The sequence below is a fragment of the Typopeltis vanoorti genome, chromosome 24, assembly GCF_054136105.1.
Source record: "Typopeltis vanoorti isolate ZY-2024b chromosome 24, IOZ_Tvanoo_1.0, whole genome shotgun sequence".
NCBI lineage: Eukaryota > Metazoa > Arthropoda > Arachnida > Uropygi > Thelyphonidae > Typopeltis > Typopeltis vanoorti.
This window is the reverse complement of record NC_143572.1, coordinates 75,353,001-75,374,791: the sequence shown is the minus strand read 5'-3', so window position 1 is coordinate 75,374,791 and position 21,791 is coordinate 75,353,001. Positions and strand designations below refer to the sequence as shown.

Sequence of the window (21,791 nt, the reverse complement as noted above, 5' to 3'; positions counted from 1 at the left end):
AAGAGATGCTAATTTCTTATATGGTTTGTAACTAGTTGTGAGGTCATATTTTCTTAGGATTTTTGTTAGTTTTTCAGATGTACCTTGGATATAATGATAACAGATTTAGAGTAATCTCTGTTATGAAGGGGAAGGGGGGTGTTGTGGTGTACTGGTTTTTTTTTTTTTTTTTTTTTTTTTTTTTTTTTTTTTTTTTTTTTTTGAGGTTGCAGCCATTGACTAAGAAGGAGTCATGGGTATGGTTAAGTTCAGTAGTTAGGGCATTGTTATCTGAAGTGATTAATTTTAGGGAGGAGATTGCTGATGAATGTATCTACCTTTATGTGTAGGTTTTTGTAAACAGAGAATGCCAGGGATCCATCTGACCGGCATGTAATCAGAGTGTGTAGGAAAGGGAGACTGTTGTTGTTTTCCTTTAACAAGGTAAACTGGATCCTGGTGTTGATTGTTTAACTGTGTTGAGAAATTGTGGAGTGTATCCAGGCCATGCCGCAAATAGTGAACACATCATCACAATTTATACAGTATGTTGTCACCCTCTTAGATTTTCGATCTGCCAGTTTCTTTCCACAAATTTTTGAAATTTTTCGATATCATTCTCTGCAGTTCGTACCAACCTCGCGTGATGGATCTTCCATTTTTTTTAACTGATGAATGTTTTGCCTTTTCCTTATAATCTCTTTAGATATAGTCTCCCCTCTATCTAATAATTATTTTATGATTATCTCTCAGAATTGGAGAATGGAAATATTTCCTTTAGAAATAAATTTTCTATGAATAATTCACAAGAGCTGTTCGAAAGAGTACGTCCATGACGATTTTTTATGCCACTTGACTGTCTTTTTGAAAGTAGAATAATAACATGCCATCTGGTCTGAGAGATCGGCACCTTTCTTAGCAGCATTATAGCTGAACACAGCATCTGGTTTCTGTACTTGATGCCCTGCCCTATTCTTACAAGCAATCTCTACTAACTTACAACACTGATCTCTGTAAGTTGTCAACATATTTACTGATCTTTTATCAGTCCATTTCAGTATTATAGTCTTTTTTGTTTTTCATGGCTATTATTTCTCCACATTTCTGTTTCTTCAACATAACTTCTGTTGGAAGTCCAACTCTATTATTCCTAGTTGTTCCACTGAGAAATGTTTCCTTAGAGAAGTTTCTCAGCAAGTGCCAAACTTGTATAAAAATCATCTGCAAATAGAATCCTTCCTGTATTCAAGAGGCCATCAATCAGTTTCAAAGTGATGAATAAGCATGGCCCCTGACCACTCACTGTGTCAAATTTATCTGAATACATGCAGATGTTACATGTGTAGCCAGCTGGTAAACAGAGTGTGTACACTTTGATGCCATATTTATGAGTCTTGCCAGGAATATATTGTCAAAAGAACAGCCTTCCATGCCAGAGAATTATGCTCTCATCAATTACAACTCTTTTTCCCAGCAAAAACTGCTTTTTTAAAACTTGAAACAACTTGTTCTGGCAGACGTATTTCTGGAACATGTATTATCCTAATAAGCAATGGGATCCCCCAAAAAATTCTTCATTTCTTCTTTGGATGTGGATATCCATTTCTTGGAATTCACTTGTCTGCCTGGAGCTTCACAATGTTTAGTTGTAGATAAGCAGCGCTCTGCATATCTGTTAGTTTCTCTTACCATAAATTCCATTAAGTCATAGAAACAGATGAATTTTCTGCAACAAGTGGTAAAAGTAGCTCATCTTCTCTATTGCACTCGTGAACCAGTACTGCCATGTTACTTACTAGATTCCATTTGTTTGAAACTGAAAAATTCAGAAACCTTACTTTGTGAAAATATTTTCTTCAGATGAGGAACTGCTATGTAAATACAATACCTGATTGAAATCGTCATCTGAATTATTGACTACATCTTCGAAAATTCAAGCTTCATCAAATGTTTTTTTTTTTTTTTTTGACAATGGCTCAGGAAACTCATCACTAGAACATGTGGATTTCCCACATATGTTTCTATTTTGTTGGCTCTCATGAAATGCATTCTTCTTATAGAATATAGGAGGATTCCAGTTAGGAAAAGATAAATTTTTGCTCCCTACATGTATAGTGTCTGGACACTGGAAGCAGCTGTCCCTATATAGTGAAAAACACAATAAAAAATAAAAAGATACAATAATACAAGTAGTTTTATTGTATCATTGAATAAGGTACAGAGATGTTTGCAGTCTGTAATATAGTTGTCAATAAATAATGCAATTAGAGACAACTGGGATAAAAATGGCAGTACCTAACGAATCACATGTTCCTTCTCACAGGAACTATGCTGCATAAGCAGAACCATTTGTTGCACTGCCAAACAGTATCTAACTAAAAACAATTATCCTAACTTAAATATAAAGAGCTAATAAGCTTCATTTCAGCAATATAAACATTATTTAAATTAAGGGGATATTAAATCCCACATTGTTTTAAAGCCGAATAAGAAACTCAAAGATTGGAATCAGAGAGTTTCATGCCAAATATAGTAAACTATAAAGTATCGGCGACCACTAGCGTGAGCTAATGCAAGTGACACTAGTACGTAGTACAATACCGGAGAACTCGCAGCAAAGTCGGTAAAGTTCTGATCGCTATTCTTAGGTATTTTCCATAATGTAAAAACACATTTCCTAGGAAATGTATGCTGTTATTACATTATGGTGGGAGGTCACTACCCAGACCTTTTCACTATACACTTTGGTATTAATTTGGTCTAGCTACTCACTGATGAAGCCTCAAAAAAGGCTGAAACCGGTCTGGGTAGTGACCTCCCACCATAATGTAATAACAGCATACATTTCCTAGGAAATCTGTTTTTACATTATGGAAAATACCTAAGAATAGCGATCAGAACTTTACCGACTTTGCTGCGAGTTCTCCGGTATTGTACTATGTACTAGGGTCACTTGCATTAGCTCACGCTAGTGGTCGCCGATACTTTATAGTTTACTATATTCGGCATGAAACTCTCTGATTCCAATCTTTGAGTTTCTTATTCGGTTTTAAAACAATGTGGGATTTAATATCCCCTTAATTTAAATAATAATTATCCTAACATTTGTCCAAATTTTCAATTACATGAAATAAGTGTTTGTTCGTTTGTATTTGAAATTTTTGGTGTCATTAAGACAGATCACAAATGCTAACTTCAAATAAAATTCTACTACACCAGAAGATTTTTGGGTTGACTGTGCTGAGGCTAGACCAGACCTGTAGGATTTCTTATATGTAGGGATGTAGAATTAATATTCCTGAAGTTTCTTCTTAATTTGAATGTTCTGTTTATCCAAAGTATGATAGAAGAAACTCTTCTTCATCAAGATTCTTGATGAAGAATAGTTTATTGACAGGAAAGAAGGTACCTAGTTATATTTAGTATCCTTGAAATTGGTTCTGAGGTTCTAGAAATGTGACTGTGTACAGAGTGGGTTTATATATATATATATATACTGAAATCACAGAACCATTGGTCTGTGATATAGAGCTTTTATTGTATAGAGCTTTTATATGAACTTTACCATGCTATATAGAAAGTAATATTTTTCATTGCATTGCAAGAAACTATATTCTTGTTGTTTTAGTATAAGCAAACAAATGTTTGTATGTGAAATACCTTCAAAATGAAACATTTGAATGCTTACATTGGATTGAAATATGGATGAATACAAGATTATTATAATTATTATTAATATGGCTTCTCCAGGGAGTCTAAAGGTTTTTAGACTCCCTGGAGATTTTTAGTCACTCATGCCCAGGGCTTGAAATGTGCACTCATCTGCTCTTGTCTATGACAAGTGAGAATTTTTTCTAGTTGATGAGTTAAAAAAAAATCAGAAGAGGAGTTTCAGTTTTATTTATGTAATACTGATTCTGTTTAATATTTTATGTGACAGTTTTTTTTCTGTGTTTACCTTATTATTTCATCTATTGGAAAATGCTAGTCATTGCAAGTGTCTGTATTGTGTATTATCAATGATTTTGTCATAATGGAATACAACTAATGAGAGGATAAGATATGTATGCACATATCATTTTATCTTTATAGAATGCTCAGACACACCACCAGGTAATCAATTAATTGCAACACAGCCACCTAAAAATAGATATACAGCAGACAGTGATAATTAGCTTATTTCTTACCCAATGTTGGAATATATAGAATATGAACAGTTAATAGTGGATGTTAAAATTTGGAAAGTTGAGAAAGAAGTATTTATTTTCAGAAATTATTTCTTTATATGGATTCTACTAATTTTTTTATTTTTCAATTGTTTTCTGAGTTGCCATTGTGTCATATAACATAATGTCACATGTCAGTGATGCCAAAACACAGTTTGGTCTTTTATTAGTTCTCTCAGCCTCTAAAAATAAACTAGGTATTATTTTCTGCTTTACTTTTTCCCAGAAAAGAATGCCTGCTTTTTTTTTTTTTTTTTTTTCCCACTATGAACTCTCTACAAACTCCAAAAAACTCTACCCATCCTTAGAATACTATTCATGCATTTGGGATGGTGTGCCTGAAAATTCCCTAGAAAATCTCAGTACTATCCAGAGGAAAGTACTGGGATTTGGCTCAAAAAATATTCCTCCCTTGCTTCATCCTGTATGTCACATATGTACTGTTTCAACTCTGTCTTTTCTATAGATACTTCAGTGGGTGCTGCTCTAATGAACTGGCAAACTGTCATTCCTTCATTGTCTGTTCAGCCTGTTAATACAAGAGCAGCAGCCCAACATCTCTTTTCACTGCAACTGCAAACACACTGAGCCTGCTCTTTTCCCCTTCCTCTTTTATTTCATCTGTCTTTGTTCTCTGGAAGTCTTTCTTATGAAGTATTTCCTAACAAATACTACAACCTCTAGCTTTCAAGAAAAGTATAAAATTTCTTTCCCAGCCATCACTTGCATTTCACACACATGGCACTGATGTGTTATAGTTTTTTCTACAAATGCATGGGTTCAGTACAAAAAAAATCCTGCAGATATTTGGTATTGAATATGTCCCTTATCACTCCTCCCAACTTACTATCATCAGCAAATAACTGGATATCAATGGCTTAAGTACAGAACATGTGATATACCACTGGTCACTTGCCTTCTCTTTGACTTAGCACTCCATATATATATCATGTTCTGATACCTGTCAGTCAGCCATTTTCTTATCGACATCAAGTTTATTTTGCATATCCCTTTGTCAAGAATACAAGAGATTGTATTCTTGTTGTAATCCTTTACTTGAAACATAAGCAAAAAAAAAAAAAAAAAGAAAGTTGGTGCATGAAGCATCTTCCTGAATAGTTAGGGTGACCAACTCTCCCGTATTTCCCGGGAACCCCCGTATTTTAGCTAATTTTTTTTGGATCATCCTGGCTCCTGTATTGATCTTCAAATACTCCCTTATTTTTCATAATCAATCATTGTCGTTAATTTTTCAATGTATATTATAACCGCCAAATACAATTTGACACTAATATCGATAGTTTGGAAAATTCTAATCAATACAATTCTGTTCTGGCCAACAAATATACATGGATGTTCTGGCAAAGATGTTATATCATTGTGTTGATCGTGTAACCTTTGGTGCCATTTTAATAATCTATACCCATTCAGAATAATCAAATCGTTGGTAGGCGATTTTCGATATACACTTATGGATTTTGTTTGTCTGCATTCATTCTCAAAGTATTTTCAGTATCCTTGAACATCGAGTGCCATAGTATATTTTTGTGCTGCATAGTGATGTGAAATGGAAAGTAATAATGTAAAAAGACAACCAAAAAAGAAATGTAAATATTTGTGTGTTTATCTGAAGAAATGGGAAGAACAGTACTTGTGGCTAAAACCTGTGCCATCCAACGTTCACAAAACTAATTGTATATTATGTAAACTTGACTTCAGTATCACCCATGGGGGTAACATTGACTGCAAGCAACAGGTGCCATAGTATATTTTTGTGATGGATAGTGACTGTGAAATGGGAAGTAATGTAAAAATGCCACCAAAAAAAATGAAATGTAAATATTTATGTTTATCTGAAGAAATGGGAAGAACAATACTCATGGCTAAAACCCATGCCATCCAACATTCACAAAGCTAATTTTGTATTATATATATTAATTGTAATAAGTAATAATATATATACTAATTGTAATCAGTATACCTTAATTTTTTTTTTCAACATTGGTGCTATACTTGATGAAGCTGCCAAATCCCTTGAAACTGCAGATCTTAGTAGCGAATGAATGCTACAGTATAATGCAATGTTTAGGTAGTAAAATTCAACAGAGGATAAAGGACAGTTTTTTGGTAATGCCACTGAAAAGATTTCAAACTGTATGACCCCAGCCACTACAAAAAAAAAAAAAAAAAAAAATTAAAGATGATGTTAGTTTTTACTGTTCATTGTACAAGTACATTTCCAAGAATTTTGATTTATCTGATGCAAATCCCATCCATTGTCTTGTGCCCCTAAATTTGGACAGTCACTTTCTTTCGGGCATTTGCAAGCCATTGTTCAACAATTTCATATTGATATTGTAAATGAAGACAATCTGTAGGGAGAGTTTTGTAGTGCAGTGAGTGTTGTGAATATGGTGAAATCAGGAAGTACTGAACAAAAGTGGGTGAATATATTTACTGAATTAAATATTAAGAAAATCAATGTTCCAAATCTTGGTAAAATTTTAGGCTTTGTGTTAAGTATTCCAGGCTCAAATGCCCACACTGAGAGAATGTTCTCAATGATGAACAATAAAAGGACAGATCAGGAAAATCAAAGTAACTTAGAATTAATTAAATTAGAACTAATGGTAGCAATCAATTTTAATTATGATTGTAAAGAGTTTTTGCAGTTTGCACAAGGAGAGAAGAAAATCAAAGCTGCTGCAGCATCTGTTGATAAATATAAATAAGTTTAATCTAAGTATGGATATTTTAATTGTGTGTAAGTATAAATGTTTAAAATTATATTAAATATTTTAATGTGCTATAATGTAAATTTCTATTTGTATATTTTAAATATAAACCATCCTATCAATTAATGTAGGATTCACGTCCAAAAAATTTCGCTAAAATTTGTCGCGACCCAATCCCCTTACTTTCATGTTCAAAAGTTGGTCACCCTATGAATAGTCTAATTGTACTAGTTGTGAAAATACTTCACACACAAACTTTGCTTACTTCTGAATATAATTTCTTGTCAGTTATAATGCAATTTTTAACCTAGCAGTAAAACTTCCTACAGCTATCTCTAACGTGGAGTATTTAATATGGTGATATACCAATTTGCTACTTGCATATAGAAAATATATGGTATATTCATGGATCTAGCTTTTAGTGGCGAGACACCTCAATAAAGATAAAAACAAATCTGAGCAGTGACCATTCCCATAATGTTTTAGTATCGTGGGAAGGGTTACTGAAGCAGTTGATGTGAAGTTAACAGCCTCTATATACAAGTAAACTAGTCATTAAGATACTTCATGTGCAAACATTGCTTGTTCTTAGATAAAGGATTAAAGCAAGAACATAATTTTCTTTCAGTTATAACATACTTTGTAACCCAGCAATAAAACTCTACAAAAATCTACACATATTGTGATATATCCATATTATAATACATCTGGATTTTTGTAAAGCAGAGCAGAATAAGGATCCATATCCTTATCCACCTCTGCTATCACTCTATTATAGAACTTGAACAGATTGCTAAAACATGATCTACCCTTAACAAAACCATGCTACCCCCTGTAGAGGGTCACATTGCTAAATACTCATCTTTTGATGCAATTCCTACTGGCCTTTCTAATACCTGATTGCTCTATAATTTGTTGCATCAGTCCTAGATCCACCTTTGTATATTGTAATTATCTTACTCTCCTCATTAGATGCATGTACAAAGCCTCATGTTAAACAACCAATATCCCATCCAGTCCCTGTGTGGTGTTAAATCAAGCTGTTGCTGTAATACCCCTCACTCATCTATTATATTCTTTCATCCATATTCCCTTTTGGCATCCAAAGAGTTAATGGATCTGCCTAGAAAGTAATTTTACTAAATTGAACCCTTGACAACCCAGCTATTTCTGATGTGCCTGACACTTTCCTATTTTCTGATTTTTTTTTCCATGGTCATTCTTTCTTTTACTTGCCATAGCAAGAAAATTCTCTTGGATTTCCCTTTGCCTGTTCAGCTAATTTCTTTTTATAATCTGACATCAAACCCATTGTTTATATCACTCATACCACCACTACTGCTACCATTGGAGGTTTCTATTTCTCCTTTAGTCATTAACAATACACCAACCTTTTAATCTTGTCTCTTTTCCTTAAATATATTGAATTCATAATTCTATCCTCCTCTAATGAAAATAATTTTTCATCTCTCTACAATCTATCAATACTAAGAACTTTTTACCTTTATTCTGAGTGCTTCTGGCATTAATGTAAATGCATGATAGTGAACCACCAAGACAAATATTCTGGCAACTTAAAATATATCAAGGTTAAAACTGGTCTTTATAGTGACTGGCATAATGCAGACCTGTATTATTTACCTCATCTACCTTAGATAAGGGAGTGGCTCCCTCATTGGATTGGATGTGGTACTAGATATGAATTCAACCAGTATGTGACATGACTAGCAGTAGGCTTGTGGTCACTGTGCATACAGCAGTTCTCCAAGCAAAATTAGTAAATCTGTTTTATTTTTGTTGTCACTTTTCTTTTTAGATAGTCCCTTGAACTGAGAAATTAGTGATATTCTATAAAGTAAGTGATTAAGTTAGTTGATTTGTCTTGAGCTCCTGTTGGGGACACAGGAACATTGCTGTTATGGCTACTGCAAAAGACAGGCCTTGCAATTATGACTACTTTCATGTTGGTTTATTCGGCTACTAGTGAGTAGTCTTTAGTGGATTTTCAATATGACTTGTGTACACATAAAGTTATTTAAAATTCTGTTTTATTCTGTATGTGTTTTATAGTTATGAATTTAATAATAAATTAAAGATGCCAAGAAATTATATTCTTAGTTTGATCCTTTATCCAAGTACAAGCAAACAAAGAGTTTGCATGTGAAGCAACTTCACGACTGGGCAACTCGTATATCGTAATCATAAGTCATTAGACTTTACATCACTTACCTTAGTATCCCATGATGCAAAGCATATATCCTTATGGACATGTATAATGCTATGTATTATGGGAAGGGTCACTGCCAGTGGCGGCCCATACATAAGCACTGCGACACTGCAGCACCCCCAAGGAAAAAATTAAAAAAATTAAATTTTGTTTGTGTTTATAAATAATAACAATGCTTACAACATTATATAAATGCAGTACAACATGTTAAAGGTTACAGCCTATGTTTTGATGTTGATTGAATAGTTAATAATTGGAATTGTTCGATTAACGCTTTAGATTACGAAACAAATCCACTGCGATCTAACGCCAATATTCGTTTGCTCTAATCATTGCACGTTACGTCATTCCCAACTGTAACTGCTCAAACGGCAGTGTATTTTTAGTATGCTTACGTGCCTTATTTCTGTGAGATATGAAACGTTTATTATTGGTACGTGTGCGTGATGAACTATTTTTTGTAAATCTTATTTTATTTTGTTAAAATAACATATAATTATTTATTTATTATAGATACAAGGCTGAATTATGATGAGTGTCACTGTTGAAAATATGAAAAGAATAATATTTTTTCAATTATCATTACACGAAACAAATGCACTGCAATCTATGCCGATATTCGTTTGCTGTCGTTGCACGTCGCCATTAGATACACTGCCGCTTGGGCAGTGTATCTTATGCCTGCGCTTGTTATTTCTGTGAGATATGAAATATTTATTATTGGCACGTGTTCGTGGTGAACTATTTTTTTTTTGTAAGTCTTATTTTATTTTTTAAATTAACATATAATTATTTATTTATTATAGATACAAGGCCGAATTATGACGAGTGTCACTGTTGAAAATATGAAAAAAATTATATTTTTTCAATTATCGTCACACGAAACAAATGCACTGCGATCTAACACTGATATTCGTTTGCACTTGTCACTGCTATTGATACGAAACTTTTATTATTGATGTTTGTGGTGAGGATGAAATATTTTTAATATGTAAATTTATTTATTAATAAATTCGTTACTGATTGGGGAAAAAAATTTATTTTATTTTATTATTATATATATATATATATATGCAGCACCCCCACTTGAAATTTTCACCAGCCACCACTGGTCACTACCCAGACTGATTTTGACCTTTATTGAAGTCTCATCAGTGGGAGCTGGACCCAGAAGTGATACCAAGGTTGAAGTAATGTAGAAGTCATATTTCCATATACAAGTAGCCATATTACTAAAATACTCTGGATTAGAGATAGGTGTTAAAAGCTTTTCCACTTGTTTTTACGAGTTTTTGTGAATTTAATAAATTCAGCATTTATATTGGATTCAGCCAGATCTTACAATTTCATTTCTAATTTTAGTGTATACTTTTCAGATGAATTTAATTCTTTCCTTGAACTTGGCTGCTTCCTTATTGGAGGAGCTGAGTTTCAACCTGGTGCAAGGCAAAGAGTTAATATCTAACTCTTATCCCAGCATCAGGCTGGAAAGAAAGGAGTGTTTTTCTCGTGTTGTTCTCACCCACAGAAGGTTATTTGCAAACCTTTAGTACATCTTGTACTGTGTGTGGACTAAGGAATTTTTTTCTATTTTTATCAATTTTATATATTTTTTGCATTTTTTCCATTTATTTTTTACAAGTCTGGAAACCCTCTAAAGATCAAACATGGAACTTTTTTAGCTGTAATAAGCAGGGCAGTAGTCTCACACCAGACAATGAAATTCATCTCCCATGTAAAGACACACAGAAACATCCATGTCAATAGCTGGATTTGAACCTACAGCCTGTTGGTTGGAGAGTGAGTATGTTAATCACTCGGCCAATCAGGCTGGTAGGCTGATTAACTCCATCTGTTGTGCCTATATTTGCATGAATAATCAAGTGGCAAAATTCATGTCAAATTCTTCAACAGAAATTCCACCTTGATGATTTTCCTCCTCTTCTCCATATATTGCTATCAGTCATCACCAAATAATATCTGGCAGAAGTAGTATTCAGGTTATCAATAAAAGTCTCCTGTGTTGTTCATTTCTGTATATCCAACATAAGCTCTAAAGATATCACTCATGTTTATTTGTGAAAGAAGTAGATTAATCAGGAGATAAAGCTAGAATTTTATAATCAAGGGTGATGTTACATTTGTGTGAGAGAATATATCTTGATCCTTGCCTGTGTTGTTCATTCTTGAGTTGTCTTCCAGTATTAAAGTGTAATCTTATGTTGGCACTAAGTATATCCATAGTTGTCTTCTCAAGGCTTAGGAATATAATTTATATTACTAGATACCTCTTCTGGGTTGAATTAATATCAGTTAGTGTTATATTTATATACAAATGATATTTATTCCCAGCTAATTTTAAAATGATAATTATAAATTTCCCATTATCAGGAATTCTTTCTGCTGCCATGTTTTTGTGAACAGTGATGGAATTATACATAAACATCTTTACAACATACTCAAATGATACTTTTTCTTTTTAGTTCATTAATATTTCATTCAAAACTTAATATTTTCTAGTAGTATGTTGTTGTGTTCAGTGCTCCAGAAATCTACTCTCCCACTTGCCATGGGTGAGTTGTCGGAGACAAGTGGTAATTTTCACCCTCATTCTGAATGCTCAAAATACACATTTTCTTCTTTTTTTTAATTTTAAAATCTCATTCATTATCAAAGTATTTGATCACAGGTGGTTTCCAATAAATGTAATTAAGAATTTTTATTTTTAACAAGGAGATAGTACCTTATGTAATTAATAAGTTAATTTCTTCATAGACCTTTTGTCCCTGCCAAAATTTTGCATGTGGATAGTCTCAAAGATATGTCTTGCTGCTGTTTCCAAAAGTTGAAGTAATTCCGATCTATGACAACAGAGATTTTTGAATCAGGAGATTCAAGTGTCTACTCTGCATTTGCAGATTAATTGTGAAATAAATAAACAACTATTCTCAAGCGAAATTTTATTTTGCATATCTTGCAAGTCATCATCATTCTTATAATAATCAGAAATACTCAGCAACAGAAATGAAATTAACAAGATTGAATTTATATTGTTATCTTTAACCCTTAAGCAAGTATGCAGTTGTAATGTAATATTAGTTTAAGCTTATTTTCACATGAATTAGCATACCATAATTATATGCTTGAGCATTTTACATGATGAAAAAAGCTTTTTAATACTATTACTTAAGAACACACTTATCTTGCAAAGACTAGTTGTAGACTGGATCACGTTATTAATATGACTTATTAATAACATGATCCAAGACAAATGGCTCAAGAAATCAAGCGCTGCTATGAGTATGATGTATAAACAATATCCTTCAGCTGCTGAATGAAAATCTAGATTGCTACAGATTGTTGGGGCTTTTTTAAAATAGAGACATTTAGGGTTCAAGAGGGATTCAATTTCCACAAAAAAAAAAAGAAAAAAAAAAGAGTGGTATTAAACTGGCCAGAAATCACTTGGGAAACACACCTTCCAAGGAAAGATGGATTCTAAAATGTTTGAACACCTGAAGTACCTTTTTAATACAGTCTATTATATTAATGATTTGAGAAGCGAGAAGTATTCTATGAGGGAGGATGCAGAGGAGTTGTTAGATGACACACAAAACTGAAGAGTGAGAAGGTGAAGATTGTGAGTCTCCTACCATAATATGAACTGAGGAGGAGACATTGGTAGCCAATCAGTCTATACGTAGATTGTGCAAAAGGAATTATGTAGAATTTCTGGATCTGTGGTCTCTGTTTGATGGAAAGAAGGATTTGTACAATGCAATTGGACTGCATCTGAATGGTTTTTGTTAGGTGTCTAGAGAGCACTTTGTTCATTGAGCATGCTGACGTGCATATTCAGAGAAACTTAAGCAATTAGGGTGGAAGCAAGCGAGTTAGTGTAAGAATGACCAAGTGAGGAAGCTAGTCTCTCAAGCAAAGGATAGTCAATTCAGAAAGTAAAGATAGGTGGAGGACTAAAGGGATACTACAGTTTCTATATACTAATGCCAGAAAACCAGAAATAGTTTCTATATACTAATGACAGGAACAAGAGGGAGTAGTTTATGGCATTGGTTAGTTCTTGCAATCTTGCCAAAAGTTACAGGCATTAGTGAGACTTGGCTAACAGCAGATGATGTACTAGGGTGGTCTGAAACGTTCTCGGCCTAACAATGAAGAAACAAATTTATAATTTCAAAATTATTTTTATTTTTCAACATAATCTCCCTTAAGACTAATACATTTAATCCAGCGATACTCCAGTGCCATTATACCTTCACTGTAGTGGTTCTCAGTAAGATCTGCAAAACACCCCTCTACAGCTGCAATCACCTCTTGATTTGAAGACAAACATTGACCAGTGAAGAAGAGTTTTAGTTTTGGGAAGAGATAGAAGTCAGAGGGAGCCAAATCTGGAGAATAGGGTGGATGTTCCAACAATTCATAGAGCAGATCTTTTAATTTTCCCATTGACAAAACATCGTTGTCCTGATGAAAGATGTTTTTTTCCTTCTGCAAACCGGGTTTTTTCTCATGAATTTTTTCACCTAGTCTGGTTAAAAGATCGGAATAATATTCCCCGGTTATTGTTTTACCCTTTTCAAGATAATTAATATACAAAATGCCTTTAGCATCCCAAAACACTGATGGGGTGACTTTTCCTGCTGATGAAACCGACTTTGTCTTCTTGGCACCGAACAGCTGGCTTCTGTCCGCTGTTTTGACAGCTGTTTGGATTCTGAAGTGTAATGGTGAATCCAAGTCTCATTCATAGTAATAAATCGATGCACAAAATAAGTTTTATTCTTGTTAAAACAGAGATTTTCATTCGAGTGTGTTTTTGATCTGCTGTGAGCAAGCACAGCACCCATCTTGTGCAAAGTTTTTTCATTCGCAATTCTTCATGCAAAATATATCCTATGTGTTCTTTTGAAATGCCTATAGTCTCAGCAATTTCACACACTTTGACTCATCGGTCATCCAATACTATATCATGCACTTGATCAATGATTTCTGGTGTTGTTATACTTTTTGGATGTCATCTTCAAAGCTGGCAATGCCACGTTTAAATTCTGCAGCCCATTTCTTAATTGTCAAAAATGAAGGAGAAGAGTGCCCATAAACTTTTATGAACTTCGAATGAATTTGTTTTGCCGTTAAACCTTCTTTTACAAAGAATGTCATAACCGCACGATACTCAATTTTATCCATTTCAAAGTATACAGACAACACTTTTGCTTCAAATAGCTGTATAAAATAAACTACTTGATAGAATGACTTGCAATTTCACATGGATGCTTATGACAGATATACCAACATACATACATCTTCAAGGCCCACCTTTCCTAATTGGGTTGTGGGGGGCAACAGCTGCAAGAGGAACTTCCAATGGTCACGATCCTCTGCCACCAAGTTCTGGTAGGATTCCCAAACGTGTCTACCCAAGGTTTTGGATATAATCTATCCAGCGAGTCCTTGGCCTTCCACGTGGCCTCCCACCCTCTGGCTTGGCAAAGAGGGCCTGCTGAGGGAGCCTCTCTTGTGGCATTCTGACCAGGTGTCCGTACCAACATAACTGTGATCTCTCAACACGGAGAAGCAGCGGTTGAGTATTGAGGGTTTCCTGAATTGCAGAGCTTCTGACTCTGTCGAGTCTTGTCAGCCCCGCAACCCCTCGAAGGAACCTCATTTCAGCCACTTGGATTCGTGTCCGCATTCTTTCGGTCATTACCCAACTCTCATGACCATAGGTGAGGATGGGGACATACTGTATTGAAGACAGCCAGCTTTGCCTTCTGGCTTTAACTCCCGCTTCAATACTACCGAATGGCCAAGCTCCTGAAATATTGAGCTTGCTAAGCCAATTCGAGTATTTAGCTCTACGTCCCATTTTCCATCATTCGTGAATATGGACTCAAGGTATTTAAACTTCTCCACCTGCCTCATTGGGACTCCACTTACATTTAGAGTGCACTGGGATGGTTGTCTTGAGACCACAAATGTTTCAGTTTTGGCCACACTGATCTTCATTCCGGTGTCTGCACAAACAGCTACAAACCTATCCAGGGTCTGCTGGAGGTCATCTGTGGAAGAGCTAAGCAGAACTAGGTCATCTGCAAAAAGCAGACATCCAATGCTATATCTTCCAATTCTGACACACTCACTGCCTCTGCTGTGCCTATCAATCCAGTCCATAAATATAATGAAAAGGAGGGGTGACAGAACACAGCAGAGGCCAACGGAGACTGTGAAAGGTTCAGACTTTGTGCTGTTTACCCTGACACAAAACTCTGGGCATTCATACAGGGACTTGATGGCAGCTAATAATTGGCCATCCACTCCATACTCCTGTACTACTTGCCAAAGCTTATCCCGGGGAACCTGGTCATATGCCTTCTCCAAGTCCACAAAACATGTAGACGTTCTTGGCATATTCCCAAGATTTCTCAAAGACTTACCTTAAAGTGAAAATTTGGTCAGTTGTGCTTCTACCAGGACGAAAGCCACATTGTTCTTCCTGGAACTTTGACTCAACTATGCTCCTGCACCATCTTTCCAAGCACTTAGCATACACTTTCTGGTATTATTATGCCTGTCTACCATTGCTTTGGTGCTCTCCCAGATATCCAAGCAGCCTGACCCACTCTAGTCAGCCAGAGAACACAGTCTCGATTTAAAGCTTTTAGCATTTCGGGCTAAATTTCATCATCACCAGCAGCCTTGTCCGATTTTAGCAATTTTATTGCTAAATGGACCTCTTCTGCTGTGAGACTAGTCATTGCCCCGATCTGCACCTCTTGGATGTCCACAACTGCTGGGCTACCCGGGTTAAGAAGGCTCAAAGTATTCCCTCCATCTGTGGAGGATATCCTTCTTGGTTGTTAAAGGTGCACCATCAGAGACCTTAATTGCCCTTGCTGTGCACGATTTCTTCCCTTGAAGGCGGCGGATGGTCTGCCAGAATACTTTGTTTGCATTTGCATAGGATGGGTCTAATCTTTCTCCAAAGGATTCCCAAGCCTTCTGCTTTGCTGTCTTTACTGCCTCAACAGCAGCTTTTTGTGCCTCAGCATACCTCAAACGCATCTCAGGTGATGCATTTGTACAACTAAGTTGGTACATCTGTGATGTACCAACTTAGAAAAAAAATCTTGCTGATAGTGTTGGCATCTATGGTCGAGGCCAAGAACTTTTCAGACCACCTTCATAGTTACAGGGATAGAATATGAAGGATTTAGTACTTTCAGGGAAGATAGAGAAGATAGGATGGGGGTAGGGGTACTGCTGATGATAGTAGATGAATTGAAACCAAAAAGAATAGGAGACAGGCAGGTGCATGGCTGTTCATTTGAAGCAATCTGGTATGAGATTAAGACCAATAAGACAAAATATACAGTTGGTTGTTGCTATAGACCAGGGAGTTCCACAGATGATCTGGAAGACATGCATCGCCAAATACACCTGCTGAGGGTTAATTACTTAAACAGCTTAGTTTAGAGAATGTGCATTGCACATTCTCGTTAAGGCAGCATTGGATGGAGGAGACTAGGGGTGGGAGAGTATTGGACCTAGTCATAGGATCAGAAGAGCTATCCATAGCCAAGGTGACCATATTGTCCCATGCAGTCTTGACTTGTGAGATTGTAAAACATGAGGAATATTCTATCAGGAAGGGGTATTTTTGAAACTACAAGGCAGGTGATTATGACATGCTTAGGAAAAAGCTTAAATCTGTACCATGGCATAAAGATAAGAATGTTAGTAGTGCATGGGAAATGGTTAAGGGTCATCTAGAGGAAGCAATATTAAATTGTATAACCTAGGGTAAGGAGGGTTAATCAGGTAGGAGTTAGATATATGAGTAATATCATTTAGAATGAGCTGTAGAAGAAGAAAATACTGTGAAGGGTATATAAACAGAAAGTTGACCAGCAAACTCATAAACAGTACGAGGTCAGACAAGGAAGGCAAAATCACATTATGAGAATAATTTAGCTGAGCAGGCCAAAGGAAATCTCAAAGAATTCTCTCGTTATGTGTCATGGAAGATAAACCTTAATGAGTGATGATGATCATGAGGAGACAGAAGCAGATAAAATAGTTGAGTTACTGAGTGATCACTTTGCAGTGGTATATTATCCTAGTAAGGTTACTGTTTTAACCTATGGATAGACACTAATGTGGGAACAGAGCTGGATGAATTGGAGGTTCTTGGGATATTGCAGAATCTCAATATAAATACAGCTGTGGGATTAGATGGGATATCTGCTTGGGTTTTGTGAGAATGTGCAAGGGACTGGCAATGCCTTTGACTAAACTAAGCTGTTTAATTTAAGTCTCAGCTCTGGTAGGGTTCTAAGGGAGTGGAAAGAGGGCAGAATTATTCCTTTGCATAAGGGAGGTTCTAAGACTACAGTAGCAAATTATAGACCAATCAGTATCTCAGATGTGGTGGTAAAAGTATCAGAAAAATTGATAAAAAAAGAGAATTCAAGAATGGTTAGATAAAAATATGATAATGTATGAGTATCAACATGGCTTTGTGAAGGGTCAGTCGTGCCTTAGTAATTACTAACTTTTTATAATAGAGTAACAGTAGTTAACATAAAAAGCCAAATGGCTAGTTTTCTGGCAACTTAATATAGAAATTAAGTGGATAAAAATCCTATGTTATATAGCAGATGGATAAAGAAAATGGCTATATGGTGATTCTGCTGGATTTTGCAAAGGCATTTGACAAAATACCATGTGGAACACTGTTACACAAATTAGAACAAGTGGGGATGGATATGACACTGGTTAAGTGGATAATAGACTGGCTGCTGGACAGATACCAAAATGTGATATATGGAGGGAGAGAATTGAGGTGAAAACAGGTGACTAGTTGTGTGCCACAAGGTTCAGCGCTGAGATTATTGCTGTTAATTTGTAAATAAATGATATAGGAAATGACCTGAAAGGAAATATTCAGTTGTTTGCTGATGATGTGAAATTAGATAGAGTAATTAATCAGTAAGCTGTCAGTATGGTCAAAATTTAATGGGTATTAGTTTAATGTCGAGAAATGTACAGTTATGCATTTTGGGATAGATTACAAGCTGTGCATAACATTAATGGCACTGTACTCCAGGAAATAGATGAAGCTGGAGATTTAGGGGTGGTGGTAGAAAGAGAGTTAAAGTTTAGAGTACATATTGCTAAGGTAGCCCATGAGATTACTTGGCTATTGAAGAACACATTAGCGAGTTGAGATAAGTTGTTGTTATTCCATATTATAAGGCTTTGATACTTCCACATCTGGATTACTCTGCTTAAGTCTGGTTCCCTGGGTTTTTTGGGGATGAGGAAGTGATGCAGAGGATTCAGAGGCGAGTGACCAAGACAGTGAGTGGCCTGTGGAATGTTCTCTATGAACAGATTGAAGGTGTGTAGATTACAGAAGTTGGTGGATAGGAGAAAAAGAGAGGTTATGATAGAAACATTTAAGTTGCTTAAAGGATTTTATAGGATAGATGCAATGGAAATGGTTCAGCACTTCACCAGAGGGACCAGAACAAGGTGGTCCTCCCAGGAAGTTGAATAAAAGTGTTGTTAGTGAGGACTAAATTGAGGACTAGGTTAGTGAGGGATATGAGGACTAGATTTTTTGCTTGGAGAGTGGAATGTGTTGCCAGAGTTAGTTGTGAGTGCTTTTTCAGTTAATGGGTTCAAGGAGAGGTATGATAGATTGGGTCTCTTGCGATGAATCTTCGGACTCCATGGAGGTGCCCTTTTAATAATAATAAAGCTCCAATTAATAAACAGTTTAAAAACTTTCAGAAACTTGAAAGATCCAGTAATCATATTATTGACCTAAATTGAATTTGGATGTTTCATACAGTAACCAAAATTACATGGAATGCAAAGAATTTTTGCCAGTTATTGTTGATGTCGTTAAACAAAAATTAGTTAAGGAAATTAAAGACTGCAGTAATGCTTCTACAGATATTTCAAATGAAAAGAATGTCATCCATTATATGAGATGGGTGGATAATAATTGCATGAGCTTCTCCAAAACTCAGCTATGTTTATGCTTTGATAGAATATTAGTAATCGGTCAGCAGGCATTTGCAACAAAAGTAGCTGGAAGCTTTTCCACTTGGTTATACTATAAATTAAAGATGCCAAGAAATTATATTCTTTGTTTAATCCTTTATCCAAGTATAAGCAAACAATGTTTGCACCTGAAGTAACTTCACAACTGGGCAACTCATATATAAGAAGCTCTTTAATTTATAGTATAACAAGTGGAAAAACTTCCAATCTATCTGTAATCCAGAGTATTTTAATAATAAGGTGTGACACTTTTTGGCTACTCGCATATGGAAATATGAGTTCTGCATTACTTCTACCTTGGTATCACCTCTGGGTCTGGCTCCCACTGATGAGACCTCAAGGTCAAGACCAGTCTGGATAGTGACCCTTCCCATAATGCACAGCATTATACATGTCTATAAGGATATGTGCTTTGCATTACGCGATACTAAGGCAAGTGATGTGAAGACTAATGGCTTATGATTAACAATATATGAGTTGCCCTTCATGTGCAAACTTTCTTTTTATTTGCACTTGGAGTATTAAACCAAGAATATAATTTCTTGGCATCTTTAATTTAACAGAAGTAGCACTGTACCATGCTTGGGGGGGGGGGGGTGCTATTAACTAGTTGCAAAATTAAAGAGACATGAGAGATCCCACAAATTATTGCCTAATTTGAATTTGCAGTTTTAAATTATATTCAAGTTCCCTTTCTTGCTGAAATTGAAACAGTGGTACACACACACAGTTTCAGAATTCATAGTAAAGGTGAGTAAAAGTATTTGTTATGTATTTGTATTAGTAATGGAATTTACTAGTCACAAATGGAGCCCTGGTCGTAATTATTTTACATCATGCATTTGTTATGTGCTTATATATATATTAGATGTTTAGCTACATCTGGTATAATTAAAGTTTTCTTGGATATGTATGGAAAAAATGTGCTTTTCTCCTCATAATTTTCTTCTTTTTTATTTCCTTTATTTTCAGCTACTTTGAGTTGTGTATTGTCTCAAATCTGTGCTTTTGTTTTGGCTTTTTTTGACTGGAGAGCAGAGAAGATACTAAGCAAGTCATCAGCACAGACTGGTAAGTAAATAATTTGCAGTTTCTCCTTCTCACATACACATTCCATGAATTGCAAAGTTTTAATTAGACATTAAATTACATCTTTGAACTTTGGCAGTTGTTTCCATATTACATAAAATTGCACGAATGACAGGTAGTATCAAGTAGAATGATATAGGCAAACATCAAAATAGGAAATTGACAAAAGGGACTTATTTGAGATAATGGTCCAACAAAATAAAGTTGGTCCTTGTAGATTTAAAAAGCAGAGGAGGAAATGAATACCATCCATAGAGAGATGTTTTGGGAAATTTGGAGAAAAGAGAGAAGCTAATAATATTTGTAAGTACTTGCTGGATTTCTGTTCAGGAAATAGAATAGTCATTGCTAATACTGTTTAATCTTTAAAGCTGGTACAAATTTACATGGAGAGAAGATACAAAAAATAAGAAAAATCTAATTTACTGTGTTGTTAACAGCAATATTTTCATGCTGGTTCAGAACATGAGTATATGGGAGATTTGAAATAGGAAGTGATCACTGTTTAGTTTTGAGCAAGATAAAAATGAATTTATATTGAAAAGGGGAAAAAAAAAGAAAAAAGCACACACAAAAGTTTTAAAAAGAGTTAATTTAAGCAGCTTTCAGAGGTGAACTGTAGACTCAAATATATTGAAAAGACTCAAAAAATTATTGAAAGGAAAAATAAAGTTCGAAAACAAGGATCAAGCCTCGGAAAGTAATTGCGAGACTTAGAAGAAAACCTCGATTGATTCAGCCAGAGGCATGTAGTGAAGTTGTCTGTCAGAATAGAAAAACTGAAAGGTGGACTCAGAAGTTAAAGAGATGATCATGGAAAGGCAAATCAAAAGTTCCTAGCAAATATGTCAGCATGTGATGTGCTCTGAAAGAATTCTCAGAGAGAAAAAAAAAGCACCAAAGCAGTGTTCATAGAAAAACTTTCAGGAAGGTGGCAAAGTGTGTGGAAGCTATTGAAAACCAGAGAAATGGAAGAAAGAATATAGTGTAAAGGAATCGGAGATAACACAGGTGACATGAAAACTGAAGTTAGATATTCTAGATGGCTGGGATAATTTGAAAGGTTGTTGAATGAAACAAAAAGTGATAGAACAGTTATAGAACATTCAAGAGGAATGTATTCTAGAGCACTTATCAATACTTAAGGTAGAAATGGCATCGAAAACCTAAAATGTGGAAAAGGTAGTGGAGTAAATAATACCAGAAATGCTCCAGTATGGCAGCATTTCTGGTATCATTATATATATATATCTTGTCAGAAGGTTGAATTTTGGATCGTTGGAGTAGAGTTTCTATTATAAAAAAAAGAGAATTTTTTTGTAATTTTCAGTTCTGTAATTCTCACATTTACAATTGAATGTGAGAATTATAGAAAAATTTCTCTACTTAGTGTTCCAAGTAGGATTTACGAAGCATACGTGAGGAGAGGCTAAAAAAGAT

The 21,791-nt window shown here is 35.1% G+C and overlaps 1 protein-coding gene across 1 annotated transcript in view; it reads left to right on the top strand.

Annotated features, from left to right (window-relative positions):
* The window catches only part of LOC150093413 (lysosomal dipeptide transporter MFSD1-like), a 214,904-nt gene that overhangs the window by 78,478 nt on the left and 114,635 nt on the right, over window positions 1-21,791 (top strand). The window contains exon 6 of the mRNA XM_090413277.1: window positions 20,235-20,333. Coding sequence (XP_090269403.1) covers window positions 20,235-20,333 — 99 coding nt within the window. The remainder of the gene's footprint in view (window positions 1-20,234; window positions 20,334-21,791) is intronic.